At 40.5% G+C, this 18,161-nt stretch overlaps 1 protein-coding gene across 6 annotated transcripts in view; it reads left to right on the plus strand.

The window, feature by feature from the left end:
- The window catches only part of EFL1 (elongation factor like GTPase 1), a 135,246-nt gene that overhangs the window by 25,040 nt on the left and 92,045 nt on the right, over window positions 1–18,161 (plus strand). For all 6 annotated transcript variants that reach the window (XM_060097486.1, XM_060097484.1, XM_060097483.1 and 3 more), the window contains 6 exons: window positions 1,555–1,631; window positions 2,360–2,496; window positions 3,506–3,628; window positions 7,178–7,277; window positions 11,219–11,370; window positions 11,612–11,778. In XM_060097486.1, coding sequence (XP_059953469.1) covers window positions 1,555–1,631; window positions 2,360–2,496; window positions 3,506–3,628; window positions 7,178–7,277; window positions 11,219–11,370; window positions 11,612–11,778 — 756 coding nt within the window. The remainder of the gene's footprint in view (window positions 1–1,554; window positions 1,632–2,359; window positions 2,497–3,505; window positions 3,629–7,177; window positions 7,278–11,218; window positions 11,371–11,611; window positions 11,779–18,161) is intronic.

Consider the following 18,161-nt stretch of genomic DNA (forward strand, 5'->3'; position numbering starts at 1 on the left):
GGAACAAAGGACTGCCTGGGTTTTTTTGTTTGTTTGTTTTTTCTCTTTAAGAGGAGCAAAAACCTCAGATCCTGTGCATGTGAACTTGAAGACACATATTTTGCATCAGGCATTTGTGTGTCCCCTTCATAAAGAGACATCTCTTTCAGACATCACTGTGTGGCCCACACTTTATCCCTAGTCTCAGCTGCAGCCTTCTCTCATTGAATGTCAGTCACCATGCTTTGCTGATGTGGAGAGGCAGGTGCTCCCTGGAGCACTTTATTGATTGAGTTGATGTAAGGCTGCTGAATCACATAGCCTCAGAGGATGCTTTTCTTGAAGATTTTTTTTAAATGTAAAATTCAGGATTTTATAAATTCATTCTCATTGAAGAGCATATATATTCCTTTAAGAAGGTATTTATAAGTATAAAGGAAAGAAAAAATATCAGAAGCCAGCACTGCTAATACCGTGGTTTTCATTTCTTTCATTCTTTCTGGATAGATACATACACCCCTCAGTTGAGATTTTGCTGTTTATATAATATAGCTGCTTTTCTGCTTGACATCATATTATGAACATCTTCTGTTGCCATTAAAATCTTTCTATAAACAGTGTATTTAAGAAGGAGCCAATGTATGGAGTAGGAAAGAGCATGGTTTGAGAATCCAACTCTGTTTGAATCTCAGCTCCACCACTTACTAGTTCCGTGACATTTGTCTCAGTTTTTTTCATCTGCAAATTGGAGATAGTAATACTTATAGGGTGGTTAGGATAATTATATGAAATACCCAAGAAAAGTCTTTAGAACAGCTCCTGTCGCATAAGGACCCTATTACATCATCATTTACGTAATCATTCTACAAAAATGTAGAATCTACATAAATTCTGTAAGATTGGATATAGTTTTTATTTCTGCTTCACAAATATTTTGATATTTTAAGTAAAGCTGTGGTGGGCATCTTGGTAAATACATTTTTATGTCTTGACAATGAGCTTTTTCTAACCAGGCATTCAAAGGTAATGGCCTAATTTCCCAATACCTTGCCAATAGTTCTTGAGAAAGAGGGTATCAGTTTATATTCCAGCTCTTGTATATTATCCATCTTAAAGTGCTCTTGCTATTATTTTGTACAGTTTGGTAAGAGAAATAATAGGGGTTTTTTTGTTTTTGTTTTTTTTAAATATCTTCTTCCTTGAAGTTGAACATTTTTCATGTTTAAGAACATTCTTTAGAACAAAGTCCATGGAAATTTTAGAGTGAGGTCTTAGCTCTCAGCTTGGGTATCATGTATTTCTTTGATGGCAGTGAAAGTGCAACTGCAGTGATATATCCCCCAAATGGTCTTGTTTGTGAATTCCATGGTTCCTGGAGGAAGAGAACAGTGGGTTGTTACTGATTGTGAATTATTGGCTGTTTAGAGCATTCTTATAGCTACTTTCCTCCACTTTGCTGTTGAGTAAATATTTTCTGGTAGAAATGAAACACTGATAATAAAACATGTCAAGAATGAATATGTAAGATACCGATTAAATATTCAGAAATTTAAGCCCATTCATCCTTTTTTACAGGCAAAAGGAAAGAAACCTTTATTTGTACAGTTGATCCTGGAAAATATATGGAGTTTGTATGATGCCGTCTTGAAAAAGTAAGACTTATAAATTGTTACATAAATTGAGCAGTATAATTTGCCTCACTTTTCAGTTTGATGAGTCACACTTCAGAAAGCTGAGATAAACTGAAAAAATGAACAGAGCCTTTACAGAGGAGTTGATTACAGGGCTTGGAAACAATTTAAAGGAGTATGTGTAACCCAAGTAAAGGGTGACAGGCGGGAGAGAACAGCAATATTTTATAGAGTGCTGAGGTGAAGAGGTATAAAGGATGGAAAGAAACATTAGACTTTTGTTTATACAAACTCAGTTTAAAATAGTAATTGTAGTAGAAAAGGTGCTTGATATCAAGGATCACTAATGGGGCACTTGGGGAAAAACTTGCCTGATACAAGTGGAAAAGAATGTTTGCTTCAGTAAATTTCTAAGTTGTTCCAGAGATGGAATAATGATTTTTTAGTATTTATTTATACAATTGCTTTACCAGTTGACATAGCTTTTTTAGGGAGATTGTGGAATGGTGCTTCATGGGACGTTTTAAAGAAAAGTTCATTTGGAAGTGTATGGGTAGAGGTTGAGCAGTTTCCTCCTGTGGCAGGAGCCCCTTCAAGCATTTTAATTTTTTTATAGTAAAAGTAATACACTAGGAATAAATGTGTCAAACAGTGTTGAGTCCCTTTTCCTCACTGCTCCTTTGTGTCTTTATGTGATCTTTCTCTCTCCTCACCCCTCACCCCCCACCCATCCTGTACGTTTACTATAGGGACAAAGACAAAATTGATAAAATCGTGACTTCTTTAGGATTAAAAATTGGAGCCCGAGAGGCACGGCATTCAGATCCTAAAGTTCAGATCAATGCTATTTGCAGTCAGTGGCTTCCCATATCTCAAGCTGTTCTTGGTATCCTTTATTTTAATGGTTTTTAATGAAATCATAGATTTGACTAAACAAGAAAAACCAGTGTGTTATTGGCAATCCGGAAATCCTCTGAAAATAACGCATTTCCATCCAAAGTCTTCTGGGGTTATTTAAGGTTCTACCATGAAACTGTATTAAGTACTTTAAAAATGAATATATTAATATTAACTAGGACTAATATCAACCTGAATGTTCTTAAAAAATGTTTTTAGTTTTTGTTTAGTAATCTGTAAAATAAAAACTTTTAGACTAAGATTTACATATAAGTAGATAATTTAAATGTTTGTGTTAGGATCACTAGTTCATTTTATTTATTTATTTTTGAATTTTATTTTATTTATTTTTTTATACAGCACTGGTTCATTTTAGACCCATATTTTCGTTAGCTTGTTGATACTTCCTCTCACATTAGTGATTCCAAAAAGACTTGATTTTAAATGGCTTACATTAACTAAAGGATTTTATAGATGAATTTAGACTATCTTCTTTTCCTTGACCTGTGTGTACTCAGCCGTACCCCTGCAGTGGGCTGGGGGCGCAGTGTCCTGGGAGTGAACCAGCAGTGGATCTCAGAGCTGTGATAGACACATACCCCTACAGTGACACTCGCTCTGGTGGGGGACCTTCTTGTATCATAGCTTGTGGCTGATGGTTGTTTTATACCAGTTTATGAAACCACATAAAAGATTTTGAGGACTTAAATGGTCACAGTTAGCCACGCTCCTAAGCTCTGTTGTCCTTCCTCACTTGTTCCATAGGATGTCAGTGTTGGAGTATCTATCATGAGGATCCTTTCTGGGCTCTAGAGTGTCCATGAACTCCCTGAAATTGTATCCGTATTTTGAGATGGGATATGTGGCGTAGTGCTGCCTTATAGCCCAGGCATCTTATAGACATACATTGTTACCTCAGTATTTAGTGCATACTGTGAATCTCTGCCATGGTGGAGGGCACTTGCTCAAGGTTTTGAGTCCTTAACAGCAGACTTCAGCCATGGTGTGTCAGAAACTTCCTAGTCCCCTTGATATTACAGCCGAGAGAGTGGAGAAACTGATGTGTGCAGGATCGCAAACATTTGATTCTCTTCCACCGGAAACCCAGGCACTGAAAGCAGGTGAGGTAAAGCAGCAGGTAACATATTTTTGATTGTCCTAAGTCCAGACTACTCTAGACCAATTTGCTAAATGCTAGTTTGCTAAATGGCCAAATGGCCAATTCCACAGACAAACAATTTCACAAACATTTCACCAGTTGCCTTTTGTTTTCTAACATTTCAGTTTTGCTAGAGCCATTTTGCTCTGCCAGTGGAGTGGGGATACCAGAGGCTCTGAGACCCCTACCTTTTGCCCTGATCACATTTCATAATCTTATAACCATGCTGTATTCCATCCTCCTAAATAGCCAGGAATGTATTCCTAAAGTGCCATATCACCACCATGGATGTGTCCCCAGGGACTGTGGAAAAGTGATTCCAGGGGCTGTGCTGCTCTTTTTTTTTTTTTTTTTTTTTTTTTTTTGGTGGTATGCGGGCCTCTAACTGTTGTGGCCTCTCCCATTGTGGAGTACAGGCTCCGAACACGCAGGCCCAGCGGCCATGGCTCACGGGCCCAGCCGCTCCGCGGCATGTGGGATCTTCCCGGACCAGGGCACAAACCCATGTCCCCTGCATCAGCAGGCGGACTCTCAACCACTGCGCCACCAGGGAAGCCCAGTGCTGCTCTTTTGAAGCCCCGTATATGTGCTCCCCATGAGAGGGATCCTCCTATTCTAGGCTCTCTGTGGCTCCATGAAATTCATGTGTATGTACTCACTTTCTCCTATTCTTTTTCTCCCAATCTATTGAATTTGCAGCCCCTGCCCCCCAAGTCACTACTGTTCTCACTGTTGACTGTCCTTTGTTATATCTTTCAGCCAGTTCTCAATCCTCATCTGACTAGATCCGTCACTACCATTTGACATGGTTGATCACTCCTTCCTCCTTGAGTCACTTTTTTCCTTGACTTCTAGGCTTCCACATACTCCTACTTTCTCCCTGTCTCCCTGGCTACTTATTCCTTTTTCTTTTTTTTTTTTAAACAGAAAAATCAAACAAAAGTTTAATAACATGTATACATGGGATAGACCCAGGAAAACAGAATAACTGGCCGAAACCCTCACCTTAAATACTGTGAGTGGTTTAGGACTTCAAAGGGGAGGAAGGCAATTCACATGAAGATGGAAAAGCAAAAGTTTGGTTGAAAAGAATGTTTGCTGGGCTGTGCAGAGACTCTGGGACACAGAGTGGACTCTGATCTCTAGGTCCTGCCAGGTTTCCCCCACCACACCTGGCCCATATTCTTTGCAGTGATAGCTGCATATTCTTTTCTGGTGATAGCTCTATTCCAGGACCAGGCCCTTTATCTAAATTCTTTAGACAGCTAAGGGGACATAAAAAGAAAGACTTCCTGAGTCTTCTGCTTCTTAAAAATAATCAGCCTAAATTAATCCTCATGCCAGAGAAACACATTCTGGGGTGGCAAATTTTGCTCTTCAACAGTTCTGCCTTTGAATCGTCTTCAAGGAGTGTCACAATCCAGAAGCTGAGTTGGTAGATTGTTCCATCTCATTAAACCAGTCTCAGTCCTGACAATAGGTCTGTCTAGTTAAATTCATTTCTGGAGGCAGTGATGCAGGTGGGCTCTCAAAGTTAGGCTTATAAGGTGCAAGCAATCAGGTATTATAAGAGGCATTTTTATGGAGACAGAAGAAAAAGGTTAATGGTTGGAGCAAATTATAAACCAACTTCTGAACCTAGGAGGCAGCCAGTCAAGATTTCTAGATGTCAGAGTCAAGTATCATCTGCATTGTGAAGTGTCGTTGATGATGTCGTTGAGTGTTCAGGTAAACTTTCTGAGTGGCTTACACAGCAACAGGCCTGAAGATTGTCTATACATGGGATGTTGTGTGGTGGTCTCTCTCAAGTGTATTGCAGGTTGTTCAGCTTCAGTTTTCAGGGCTTCAGGAAAGGGGCAGCTTTGGTTCTCAGTGATTCCGAATCAAAAGTGGGAGAAAAATTGGAAATGTTACTTTGGAGAGTTGTAGCCAAATATTTGAGGAAACTAGAAGAATTCAGGATCCAGTCCAGTTTGCCAGTAGAAAAACAAAACCTTGAAGATGATAACAGAACTAGAATCGAATATCCACAAGTGTGTATTATAGTTTCTATTGAAACATAATTTTTTTTCTCTGAAACCACCCTCATTTCTACCCAAGATAGCCAAATTAAGACCAATTTGTTTGCAAAGTAAGTTTAGTTTCATTAACCTTGGCCTGATTATTTTTATAGGTCCAGCAAGAATAGCAGCTGACCATATAGGCTCTTTTAAATCTGCTTTGCTGGAACTTTTCATAAGGAATTTCCAGATTGAACTTCTAATAGCCTCTTGAGGCTAGGAAGCCAAGCCAAATATTTGCCATCAGAGCTGGCTGTTTATTCTTAATCTCTTTTTCCAGTTCCTCTCCATCTCCCTGACTTTTTAACTGTGGGATGCCCCAAAGCAAGGCTTAGTCTTTGAACCTCATCTGATTTCTACCTGCTGATCTTGTCCAGTCTCAAGGCTTTACATGACAACGGTATGCTCTTAATTCCCACATTTATCTCATTCCCCTGCATCCAGTCCATCTGCAAATCCTGTTTACTCTTCCTTTGAAATATATCCAGAACAACTACTTTTCAATATTTCCACTTCTGCCTCCCTGGGTCCTCCCTGGACCATGATCTCTCATCTGGTTATTATAATAGCTTTCCAGCTGGTATCCCTGCTGCTGTTCTTGATAGCCTTTCGTGTTTTCTCAACACTGCAGCCAGGGTGATCCTGTTAAAAATTGAAGTCAGGGCGTGTCACTTTATTCCTCACAGCCTTTCAAAGTTTTCCCTGGCAAGACTTCTGATAGATATTTAATTCTTGCTTCCTTTATTCCTTATTTGAATTTTACTGTTGAATTCTTTATGTGTGAATTATTTTGATGTGGGGTGATTTTTTTTAAAAATTACTAACCGATGGTTTTTTATCTTAACCAATGGTTTTTTTATGTAGGTTAAGAAAAATGTCAATATGTTGATAGGAAATTGTGTTAAAATTTATAGGTATAGGGAAAATTGACGTCTTTATAGTATTGAATCGTAATTCATTTCTAAGGTTTTTGGTTATTATCATGATAAGATATTTTTGTCTGTTTTATTTTCTAACTTGTTTTTGTGAGGGATTGGAAAAACTCCTGGTTTTTATGTATTTTATTAGTAAGCTACCTATTGACGATTGACCTTTGGTAAAATTTCTCCATTCTATCCCTTCTCCACAGGAAGCATTTCTGAGGGCTGATGGTGGGTGGTTAAACCCATTTCCCAGCTTTAGTTCTATGTGGGAGTTCCTCCACCCCTGCTCCCACGCTATCAGTTTTGCTTTCCTTTCCTCATTTCTGCCAGTTCTCTTGCTCTTGCTCTACTATTTTTCTAGCAATTTTATACTTTTCCAGATGCAATTTTTATCATAGTGGTAAAAGATTATAGGTTGCTTATGTATTTGGATGATGACATGTTCTAAACTTCGTAATTGTTTTCAGAAAAATCTGACTCTTTAATAATGGGAAAAAACAGTAACAGTTTTATTTCCCGTCTGTTTAGCTTTTATGAAATGTGGAAGCGAAGACACTGCTCCGGTTATTATCTTTGTTTCCAAAATGTTTGCAGTTGATGCTAAGGCTTTGCCTCAGAATAAGCAAAGGTAAGGATAAAAGGAAAGTTGGGCTGGGCCAGGGAAGTGCTGTAGGTTTGACGGGGCTGCAGTGAGGGTGTGGGTGGGAAGGTGCAGATAATGCTTTCTCTCCTCAGCCTGGAATTCATACGCCGCAGCCCCTGTGGGAACATAAAATTTGCAGGGTACTTTATCTTATTGTGATACCTCTGTAGGAGATGGTTGTTGAAATCAGCTCTGGGACTGTTGATTGGAATTCACGTCAGTTTGAAGAGCAGTAACAGTAGTGGTAGCCACAGTTAACTTTTATTGAACATCAGGCAGGGTCTAATCTAAGCCTGTCTTGTCTGCCCCAGTATAGATTGTTGGATGGGTGAGCATCTCTGCTGATCTTCGTGTGTATTGTGCGTGTGTGGAGGGAGATGGCTCATTTCTCAAGTTTCCAGAGTCTTGGAGGATCTATTCTGCATCATATGAGTTGGTCATGTGTCTTCCCCTCCTTCCCACCTGCACTGCCCCCCCACCCCCTGCTAGTATAAATGATTAGATCCCGATCATTTCTTGTGAGAATTATTGCAGCAGTCTCCTCGCTGGTTCCCCTGCCCCAGTTTCTAACTCTGCCAGTCCATTTGCCATCCTTCCTTCAGTATGATTTTGGTGTCTGGAATGAAAAGCTTCACTCGATATAGGAGCTTGGAAGCTCCTCTTCTGTGCTGTCCACAGCTACTCTGGGGGCATTCTGTGTAACAATCTTTCAAGTAACCTGAGAGAAAGGATATAAATATTACTTCTGAAGAAGGTCCTGGTACCTCAGGCAGCATCTCAGATCTTACTCTTTTATGTTATAATTAATAATGATGATAACACTAATAATTGGCTGCAGTTTATTAAGCTTATCATATTCCTGCCTCACCATTGATTATGCCACTTAGATCTAACAACAGTTCTGCAATGGAACTGTTTAATGTTTCAGTCTTACCTGAGGAAATGAAGAGGCCTTAAAAAGAGTAAGTAGTGCACTCAAGGTTACGTAGCTAGAAGGAGGCCAAAACAGTATTTGAATCTACATCTGTCTAGCTTGAAAACCTGTGGTCTTCTCCTTCACTGTGTGGAATCTGGCCTCCGTCATCCTGTGCAGCTTCTTAACCTCCACCTCTAAATCTAGGCAGGCAGCCTTCCAACCTGCCTGCCCTTTTTAGATTCTGGGCCTTTGCTTTTGCTGTTCTCAACTGTACTCCATCAAATTCTTGCTGAATACTTACTTGCTGATAAGTACCTGTTAGGTAGCATCCTATTCGGAGTTTTTGAGGCAGTTCCTCTCCCTCTGAATCCCGAGTCTTTGTGTCCCTTTGGCTTCCTTCTTGAGAACCAACTTCTTTCAGTAACAAGATGTGATCTTCAGATAGAAGCCGCGTTCCTTGGTCCCTCGGTTCCCATCATCTCAGCTACCTTGTGGTGTGGTTACTGATCGTACCAACTACAGCCAGCTTTCCAGCCCTTTCTCTGACACTCTCCCAGCCCGCCCCTCAGCCAGCTTCGCAGAGGCCAGAGCAGGAACATTCAGCTTGGAATCCCGAGGGTGGGTGGTTTTGTGTTGTTGCCTCTTTTCCTTTCTTCTCCAGATTCACCTCCCCAGTCTGCCATTTGACGCTCCAGTCAGCATTCTCACCTCTGGTCTCCTTCATCCCTGCTGTTGCTGACTGCCATCCCCTCAGAACTGTCATCCATAGTTAGCTCAACTACAGCCTCAAGAACTCACCGCCCACAGGTGTTCCTTGACTAGTAAAGCTCTGTTTTCTTGCAAATAAATTCCTCTTTATTCTCAATAAATACTAGTTTACACAATGGGTTCTTCATGTAAAACCTTGCTGACTTCTCCTCCGTCTGCTCTGTTTACCTCTGCCACCACTCCTGGTGCTCACAGCAGTGCCTGGCACATAGTAGGCGTTAACTGGATGGATGGATAAACATGTAGATGGACAGCAAGCCTGCATGCATTTGATGCTGATTAGTAAATATAAAATGCTAATCATGTTATGAGCTCAGGCGGAATGAGGATTTAATATATGTGAACAAATATGTTTCTTTCTTAACCAAAGCTAAAATAAAACCACATTTACTTAATGTGATGATGATTTTATCGTCTTTAATTCCTTCTGGATGGAAGACATAGCCTGATGATAATGAGTATAGTTTGGAGTCATATCTGTATTTGAATTACGGCTCCTCCACTTATTGTCTATGTCACTTTGGGTCAAGTTATGTAAATTTCCTAAGCCTCCAGTTTCTCGTCTGTAAACTAGGAGTAATAATACCTGTGTCATTTGTTTTGATAAATATGTGCTATAATATACGTAGAGTGAAGAACACAATGTCCGTATCATAGTGATAAGCCCATTGGAAGAGACCGTTTCTCTCCGTGTGCTAACAAGTGCATCGGGTTTTTTTTTCCCACCCTGTTTGTAGTAATGTATTCTGCATTTATATTTTAATTCATACTTTTCAGATACTCTTATAAAAGATTTTAGCAAAAGTCTAGAAACAAGGTAAGTTATCTAGGGATTGATTGACGGAGCAGCTGGAGTGTGTAGCCTGAAGAAGAGAAGAGGGAGGGGAAGGGCATGAATGCAGATGATTGAAAGGAAAGCAGAGGGAAGAAGGTTTGTTGGACGTTGCTCCAGAAGACAGAACAAGAGCCATGATGAGAAATTATGAGGAAGCAGCTTTTATCCTGTGTTTGAAAGGCCTTTAACATGTAAGGCTTCCAGTAAGGAGGAGCTTATCTCTTGTAGCGAAACTGCCAGCAGGTTTGATTGCCTAACGACACCTGAGCAAGCCATTCTCAAAGATCACGCTCTCATTTTTTTGTGTCTTACGGCACAGCCCTGCCACCTGCATTGGGATGGGTCTGACTAGAAGGGGCCGACTCCTAGAACTGAATTCTTCGATTTCGAGGTGCAGATGCTAAGGGAGTAGCATTGGTGTCCAGCCCTAGTGGGAGGTCTTGTCTAGCAGGCAGGTGTCTGAAGAGGACAGCAGTGGACAGTCAGTGACTTAAGCATCCACCTCCCAGGGTAGCCCACACAAAGTAAAAAGGGGTTTTAGGGTACCTGACATCAGGATCTCCAAGAGCATGTGGACATTTAGAATGCATGTGGACAGTGCACTCTCAGAATGGCCATCTGAATGGATTCTAGTGCTTAAGGAGAGAGAAGGGGAAAGGGGAATGGCAGGCTGGGAGACGAGATTATCAGCCAGGTGTCAAGTCAGAGACCAGGGAGTGAAGCAGGAATCATAAAATCACAGTGGGGGACAGCAGTGGAGGCAGGCACAAAGGGACAGGATCAAGCAACATGACCCACCCCCCAGATGAACCCCCCAGCAGATAGCCAGACACACCCACGCACTGCCTTTTCTCTGGTGGTACTTGGGTCTAACACAATGACTGATAATCACTATTTGACCTCTTATCCTGATGAATTGCCAGCGTCCAGCCTGACCCTTCTTCTTGGACCCCAATTCTCCATGAAGATATAGTTTTGTACTTGAGGAGAAAACCTCAATTTCTCATTGAAGTCTTATGCTTGTCTCTTTACAGGGGTGTTCTGAGCCCCGGTGTCTGTTACTCACACCCACCCTTTTCCTGTCCTTTGCCTTATTGAGGAGGAACATCAGTACCTAAGAAAGGTTCCGTGCTGTTGTGTGTGGCTCTGTGTGGGGACATGGGCTCTTGCATGTCAGTTCATAAGCTCAGACTAGCTGGGGACGCAGCATTCTCAGAGAAAGCCCGATAGGCCTTCTCTCCTCTTGCTGCAGTGAGGGAGAGAACTTGGAGAAACCTTCCGCCTGGAAGAGACTGGGGACCAACCATCATCTTCTCCAGCCACGTTAATACTTGCTGTTTCTCTACTTGAACAGACTGAGAGATGCTTGATGTTGCCAGGTGTTAACGTATCTGTGGTATCCTGTAGACCTCTCACTCAGGAGGAGATTGCTGAGAGGCATGAGCGTGCAAGACGAAGGCACGCGGAGAAGCTGGCAGCCGCGCAGGGCCAAGCACCTTTGGAGCCCACCCAGGACGGGAGTGCCCTTGAAACGAGTCCACAGGGAGAAGAGCCAAAAGGTACAGCTTTCCTAAATAGGCTTTGGTGAGATGGGATTTTTACTTAACTTGGGACACTCATCCTTTAGCTCTTGGGCTTTTTAGCTTTAAAGGTAGCTTTTATCAGTATACTTTCATTCTTGGTGTTTCCTTGCTGAAACTGGGCTGAAAATAGCATATTCCCTGTTCCCTCTGAGTTTCTCAGCAGTCCCTGGATTGGAGAGAGCATTCCTGGCACTCATTATCCTTTGGCTTCTGGCAGGTGATGAGCAAGAAGTGGAGAGTGAGACCCTTAAACCTGTGCCCCAGGAAGGAAATGACCAAGAGCCTTTTATTGCATTTGCTCGAGTATTCAGTGGTGTGGCTCGAAGAGGAAAGAAAATTTTCGTCTTGGGGCCCAAATACAGTCCTCTTGAGTTTTTGCAGCGGGTAAGAATTGGAAGTAAAACGTTAGTTTATTGTTTCAAGGTTCTGATACCTTGTCAGATGGGTTGAGATTGGTGATTACCTTATTAGTAGATTTATTTTGTCTCTAGAAAGGCACACTCAGGTGAATCCATGTACTTCCTCTTGTGTTACTTGAGTAACATTTGGTAAACCTGTCTCGCTTAGTAGCATTTAGGAAATTAAACCAGTATATGAACCAAGTTTTTAAACCTTATTTAGTTAATTATAAGGCTTTTCTGCTCAAGGCTAGAGGAAGGAACTGGTAAGAACAGATGTCATGTTGGAGCCAGGGCAATAGCAGATGTCCAAGAAATATAAAGATCCAAAAACTAGGTGGCACAGGCCAAAGGCATGGGCAGTGAGCAGGTGATAGGCAACAGTTTCTTGGCAGGCAGATCCCAAAAATTGATCAGGAGGGTCTGTAAGTCGGTGAACAGCCAGCATCTAAATATGTCTGAGGCAAAGGGCGAGTAAGAAACCACAAGCTAGAGCCGTCAGAACATTTTTGGACATAAACAAGGTATATATGTAGTAAATGAATGATAAAGGTCATAGGATGAATGCCAGAGGTCCAGGGAGCCAGTCAGGATCAGCAAGAAGCAGTAAGTTAGGAGCTTCTAAGACATGCAGCATCACAAGCAGAAAAGCACGTGCTCCTCTCCTTGCAGGTTAACCAGGGGAACTGCTGTATGAATGAGAGAGAGGGAGATGGCAGTTGACGGAAGTCTATGCCATCAACTTTGCCTTGCCTTGAATGCTAATTCCATCAGTTTTAGCAGTCTAATCCTTGGACATTGCAGTGTTGAGTGGTGGCTAAGCAGTTTGTGCTAGTCTGTGACATGTTTGGATTTAGCAAGAAGGAGCGCAGCAGTTGGTGTGTATAGGGTTAGGTTTTATGGGAGGGAGAAAGTGCTGTGATGGCATGTATAAAAATCCATTTATGATCATCTTACCATCTTGGTTTACACGTAATTGATAGTTTGTTATTTATCAGAAAGGGTGGTCTTGGTTAATTTTTCTCCTTTTTAACTCTCTAAACTGTCAAGAGGAGTAAGAAATTGTTATTTAGTGAAACACTGATTTATTGGGCATTAGAAATTCCATGAGCACTCCAGTTTATCTTCTGTACATAGTGTATCTTTGCTCTTGTGGGGCTCAGGATTGAAATCAACTGCTTATGTGTCAGATGACTAAAGCAGGAATGATAAAATGAATTGACAGCACAAATGACTCCTTATTTCAGTAATTGGATCCCCGTAAAACCTAATTTCAGCTACTTAAAAAAAAAAAGTGGGGCTTCCCTGGTGGTGCAGTGGTTGAGAGTCTGCCTGCCAATGCAGGGGACACAGGTTCGTGCCCCGGTCTGGGAAGATCCCACATGCCGTGGAGTGGCTGGGCCCGTGAGCCATGGCCGCTGAGCCTGCGTGTCCGGAGCCTGTGCTCCGCAACGGGAGAGGCCACAGCAGTGAGAGGCCCGCGTACCGCAAAAGAAAAAAAAAAAAAAAGTGAATATTTCAGACATATCCCTTCCTGGAATTTTGTGTTTATCCTTTGTATTATTTTTTTGTATTGCTGCATGTTACAGATGACCACAAATTTAGCAGCTTAAAACAAGTTTTCTCATCTCACAGTTTTTTTTTTTTTAATTGGTCCTACCCTTCCAGTGCAACCCAGAGCAAAGCCGCTCTGCCTTATAAAGCACACACTATGTGTACTTTACTTAATCCTTACCACCATCATCACTCAACCATCCTGCCATGAGTTTAGTATTATTTTACTATTCATCCCACCATCACCACCCCCCACCCGCTCAGCCACTTTGTCCCCCTTGGTGTCCATACGTCTCTACATCTGTGTCTCTATTTCTGCCCTGCAAACCAGTTCATCTGTACCATTTTTCTAGGTTCCACGTATATGCGTTAATATATGATATTTGTTTTTCTGTTTCTGACTTACTTCACTCTGTATGACAGTCACTAGATCCATCCACGTCTCTATAGATTTCATTCCTTTTTTTGGCTGCGTAATATTTCATTGTGTATATGTACCACATCTTCTTTATCCTTTTGTCTGTCGATGGGCATTTAGGTTACTTCCATAACCTGGCTATTGTAAATAGTGCTGCAATGAATATTGGGGTGCATTATGGTTTATGAATTATGGAATTATGGTTTTTGAATTATGGTTTTCTCTGGGTATATGCACAGTAGTGGAATCGCTGGGACATGGTAATTCTATTCTGAGTTTTTTGAGGAACCTCCATACTGTTCTCCATAGTGGCTGTATCAATTTACATTCCCACCAACAGTGCAGGAGGGTTCCCTTTTCTCCACACCCTCTCCAGCATTTGTTGTTTGTAGATTTTCTGATGATGGCCATTCTGACCGGTGTGAGGTGATACCTCATTGTATTTTTGATTTGCATTTCTCTAATAATTAGTGACATTGAGCAGCTTTTCATGTGCTTCTTGGTCATCTGTATGTCTTCTTTAGAGAAATGTCTATTTAGGTCTTCTGCCCATTTTTGGATTGGGTTGTTTGTTTTTTTAATATTGAGCTGCATGAGTTGTTTATATATTTTGGAGATTAATCCTTTGTCCGTTGATTAGTTTGCATATATTTTCTCCCATTCTGAGGGTTGTCTTTTCATCTTGTTTGTAGTTTCCTTTGCATTGCAAAAGCTGTTAATTTTCATTAGGTCCCATTTGTTTTTTTTTGTTTTTATTTCCATTACTCTAGGAGGTGGATCAAAAAAGATGTTGCTGTGATTTATGTCAAAGAGTGTTCTTCCTATGTTTTCCTCTAAGAGTTTTAAAGTGTCTGGCCTTACATTTAGGTCTCTAATCCATTTTGAGTTTATTTTTGTGTATGGTGTTAGGGAGAGTTCTACCTTCATTCTTTTATTTTTTTATTTTTTTTATTTTTTATTTTGTTTTATTATTTTTTTCAGTACGTGGGCCTCTCACTGTTGTGGCCTCTCCCCCATTGCGGAGCACAGGCTCCGGACGCGCAGGCTCAGTGGCCATGGCTCACGGGCCCAGCCGCTCTGCGGCATGTGGGATCTTCCCGGACCGGGGCACGAACCCGTGTCCCCTGCATCGGCAGGCGGGCTTTCAACCACTGCGCCACCAGGGAAGCCCTACCTTCATTCTTTTACATGTAGCTGTCCAGTTTTCCCAGCACCACTTATTGAACAGAATGTCTTTTCTCCATTTTATATCCTTGCCTCGTTTGTCATAGATTAGTTGACCATAGGTGCTTGGGTTTACCTCTGGGCTTTCTATCCTGTTCCATTGATCTATATTTCTGGTTCTGTGCCAGTACCATATCGTCTTCATTACTGTAGCTTTGTAGTATAGTCTGAATTCAGGGACTCTGATTCCTCCATCTCCGCTTTTTTCCCTCAAGACTACTTTGGCTATTTGGGGTCTTTTGTGTGTCCATACAAATTTTAAGATTGTTTGTTCTAGTTCTGTAAAAAATGCAATTGGTAATTTGATAGGGATTGCATTGAATCTGTAGATTGCTTAGGGTAGTATAGTCATTTTCAAAATATTGATTCTTCCAATCCAAGAACATGGTATATCTCTCCATCTGTTGGTATCATCTTTAATTTCTTCCATCAGTGTCTTATAGTGTTCTGCATACAGGTCTTTTGTCTCCCTAGGTAGGTTTTTTCCTAGGTATTTTATTCTAGGAATGCAATAGATTTCTGTGCATTAATTTTGTATCCTGCAACTTTACCAGATTCGCTGATTAGCTCTAGTAGTTTTCTGGTGGCATCTTTAGGATTCTCTATGTATAGTATCATGTCATCTGCAAACAGTGACAGTTTTACTTCTTCTTTTCCAATTTGTATTCCTTTTATTTCTTCTTCTTCTCTGATTGCCGTGAGTAGGACTTCCAAAACTGTGTTGAATAATAGTGGCGAGAGTGAAATCCTTGTCTTGTTCCTGATCTTAGAGGAAATGCTTTCAGTTTTTCACCGTTGAGAATGATGTTTGCTGTGGGTTTGTCGTATATGGCCTTTATTATGTTGAGGTAGGTTCCCTCTATGCCCACTTTCTGGAGAGTTTTTATCATAAATTGGTGATGAATTTTGTCAGAAGCTTTTTCTGCATCTATTGAGATGATCATATGGTTTTTAAGATGTTGTTAAAGATGGTGTATCACATTGATTGATGAGTGTGTATTGAAAAATCCTTGCGCCCTGGGATAAATCCCACTTGATCGTGGTGTATGATCCTTTTAATGTGTTGTTGCATTCTGTCTGCTCGTATTTTGTTGAGAAGTTTTGCATCTATATTCATCAGTGATATTGGTCTGTAATTTTCTTTTTTTATAGTATCTTTGTCTGGTTTTGGTATCAGGGTGATGGTGGCCTCCTAGAATGAGTTTGGGAGTGTTCCTTCCTCTGCAATTTTTTGGAAGAGTTTGAGAAGGATGGGTGTTAGATCGTCTCTAAGTGTTTGATAGAATTCACCTGTGAAGCCATCTGGTCCTGGACATTTGTTTGTTGGAAGATTTTTAATCACAGTTTCAATTTCATTGCTTGTGATTGGTCTGTTCATATTTTCTATTTCTTTCTGGTTCAGACTTCGAAGGTTATAGCTTTCTAAGAATTTGTCCATTTCTTCCAGTTTGTCCAATTTATTGGCATACAGTTGCCCGTAGTAGTCTCTTAGGATGCTTTGTATTTCTGTAGTGTCTGTTGTAACTTCTCCTTTTTCATTTCTAATTTTATTGATTTGAGTCCTCTCCTTTCTTCTTGATGAGTCTGGCTAATGGTTTATCAGTTTTGTTTATCTTCTCAAAGAACCAGCTTTTAGTTTTATTGATCTTTGCTATTGTTTTCTTTGTTTCTATTTCATTTATATCTGCTCTGATCTTTATGATTTCTTTCCTTCTGCTAACTTTGGGTTTTGTTTCCTCTTCTTTCTCTAGTTCCTTTAGGTGTAAGGTTAGATTGTTTATTTGAGATTTTTCTTGTTTCTTGAGGTAGGCTTGTATTGCTGTAAACTTCCCTTTTAGAACTGCTTTTGCTGCATTCCATAGGTTTTGGATCATCGTGTTTTCATTTTCATTTGTCTCTAGGTATTTTTTGATTTCCTCTTTGCTTTCTTCAGTGATCTCTTGGTTATTTAGTAACATATTGTTTAGCCTCCATGTGTTTGTGTTTTTTACGTTTTTTCCCCTATAATTGATTTCTAATCTCATCAGAAAAGATGGTTGATATGATCTCAATTTTTTAAAATTTATTGAGGCTTGATTTGTGACCCAAGGTGTGCTCTGTCCTGGAGATTGTTCCGTGTGCACTTGAGAAGAAAGTGTAATCTGCTGTTTTTGGATGGAACGTCCTATAAATATCAATTAAATCTATCTGGTCTGTTGTGTCATTTAAAGCTTGTGTTTCCTTATTAATTTCCTGTTTGGATGATCTGTCCATTGGTGTAAGTGAGGTGTTAAAGTCCCCCACTATTATGTTACTGTTGATTTCCCCTTTTATAGCTGTTAGCAGTTGCCTTATGTATTGAAGTGCTCCTATGATGGGTGCATATATATTTATAATTGTTATATCTTCTTCTTGGATTGATCCCTTGATCATTATGTAGTGTGCTTCCTTGTCTCTTGTAACATTCTTTATTTTAAAGTCTATTTTATCTGATATGAGTATTGCTACTCCAGCTTTCTTTTGATTTCCTTTTGCATGGAATATCTTTTTCCATCCCCTCACTTTCAGTCTGTATGTGTCCCTAGGTCTGAAGTGGGTCTCTTGTAGACAGCATATATATGGGTCTTGTTTTTGTATACATTCAGCAAGCCTGTGTCTTTTGTTTGGAGCATTTAATCCATTCACGTTTAAGGTAATCATCGATATGTATGTTCCTATGACCATTTTCTTAACTGTTATGGGTTTGTTTTTGTAGGTCCTTTTTTTCTGTTGTTTTTCCCACTTAGAGAAGTTGCTTTAGCATTTGTTGTAGAGCTGGTTTGATGGTGCTGAATTCTCTTAGCTTTTGCTTGTCTGTAAAGCTTTTGATTTCTCCATCAAATCTGAATGAGATCCTTGCCGGGTAGAGTAATCTTGGTTGTAGGTTCTTCCCTTTCGTCACTTTAAATATGTCATCGCACTCCCTTCTGGCTCGTAGAGTTTCTGCTGAGAAATCAGCTGTTAACCTTACGGAGTTCCCTTGTATGCTATTTGTCATTTTTCCCTTGTTGCTTTCAGTAATTTTTCTGTGTGTTTAATTTTTGCCAGTTTGATTACTATGTGTCTCGGCATGTTTCTCCTTGGGTTTATCCTGCCTGGGAGTCTCTGCGCTCCCTGGACTTGGGTGGCTATTTGCTTTTCCATGTTAGGGAAGT

The sequence above is a fragment of the Mesoplodon densirostris genome, chromosome 4, assembly GCF_025265405.1.
Source record: "Mesoplodon densirostris isolate mMesDen1 chromosome 4, mMesDen1 primary haplotype, whole genome shotgun sequence".
NCBI classification, from domain to species: domain Eukaryota; kingdom Metazoa; phylum Chordata; class Mammalia; order Artiodactyla; family Ziphiidae; genus Mesoplodon; species Mesoplodon densirostris.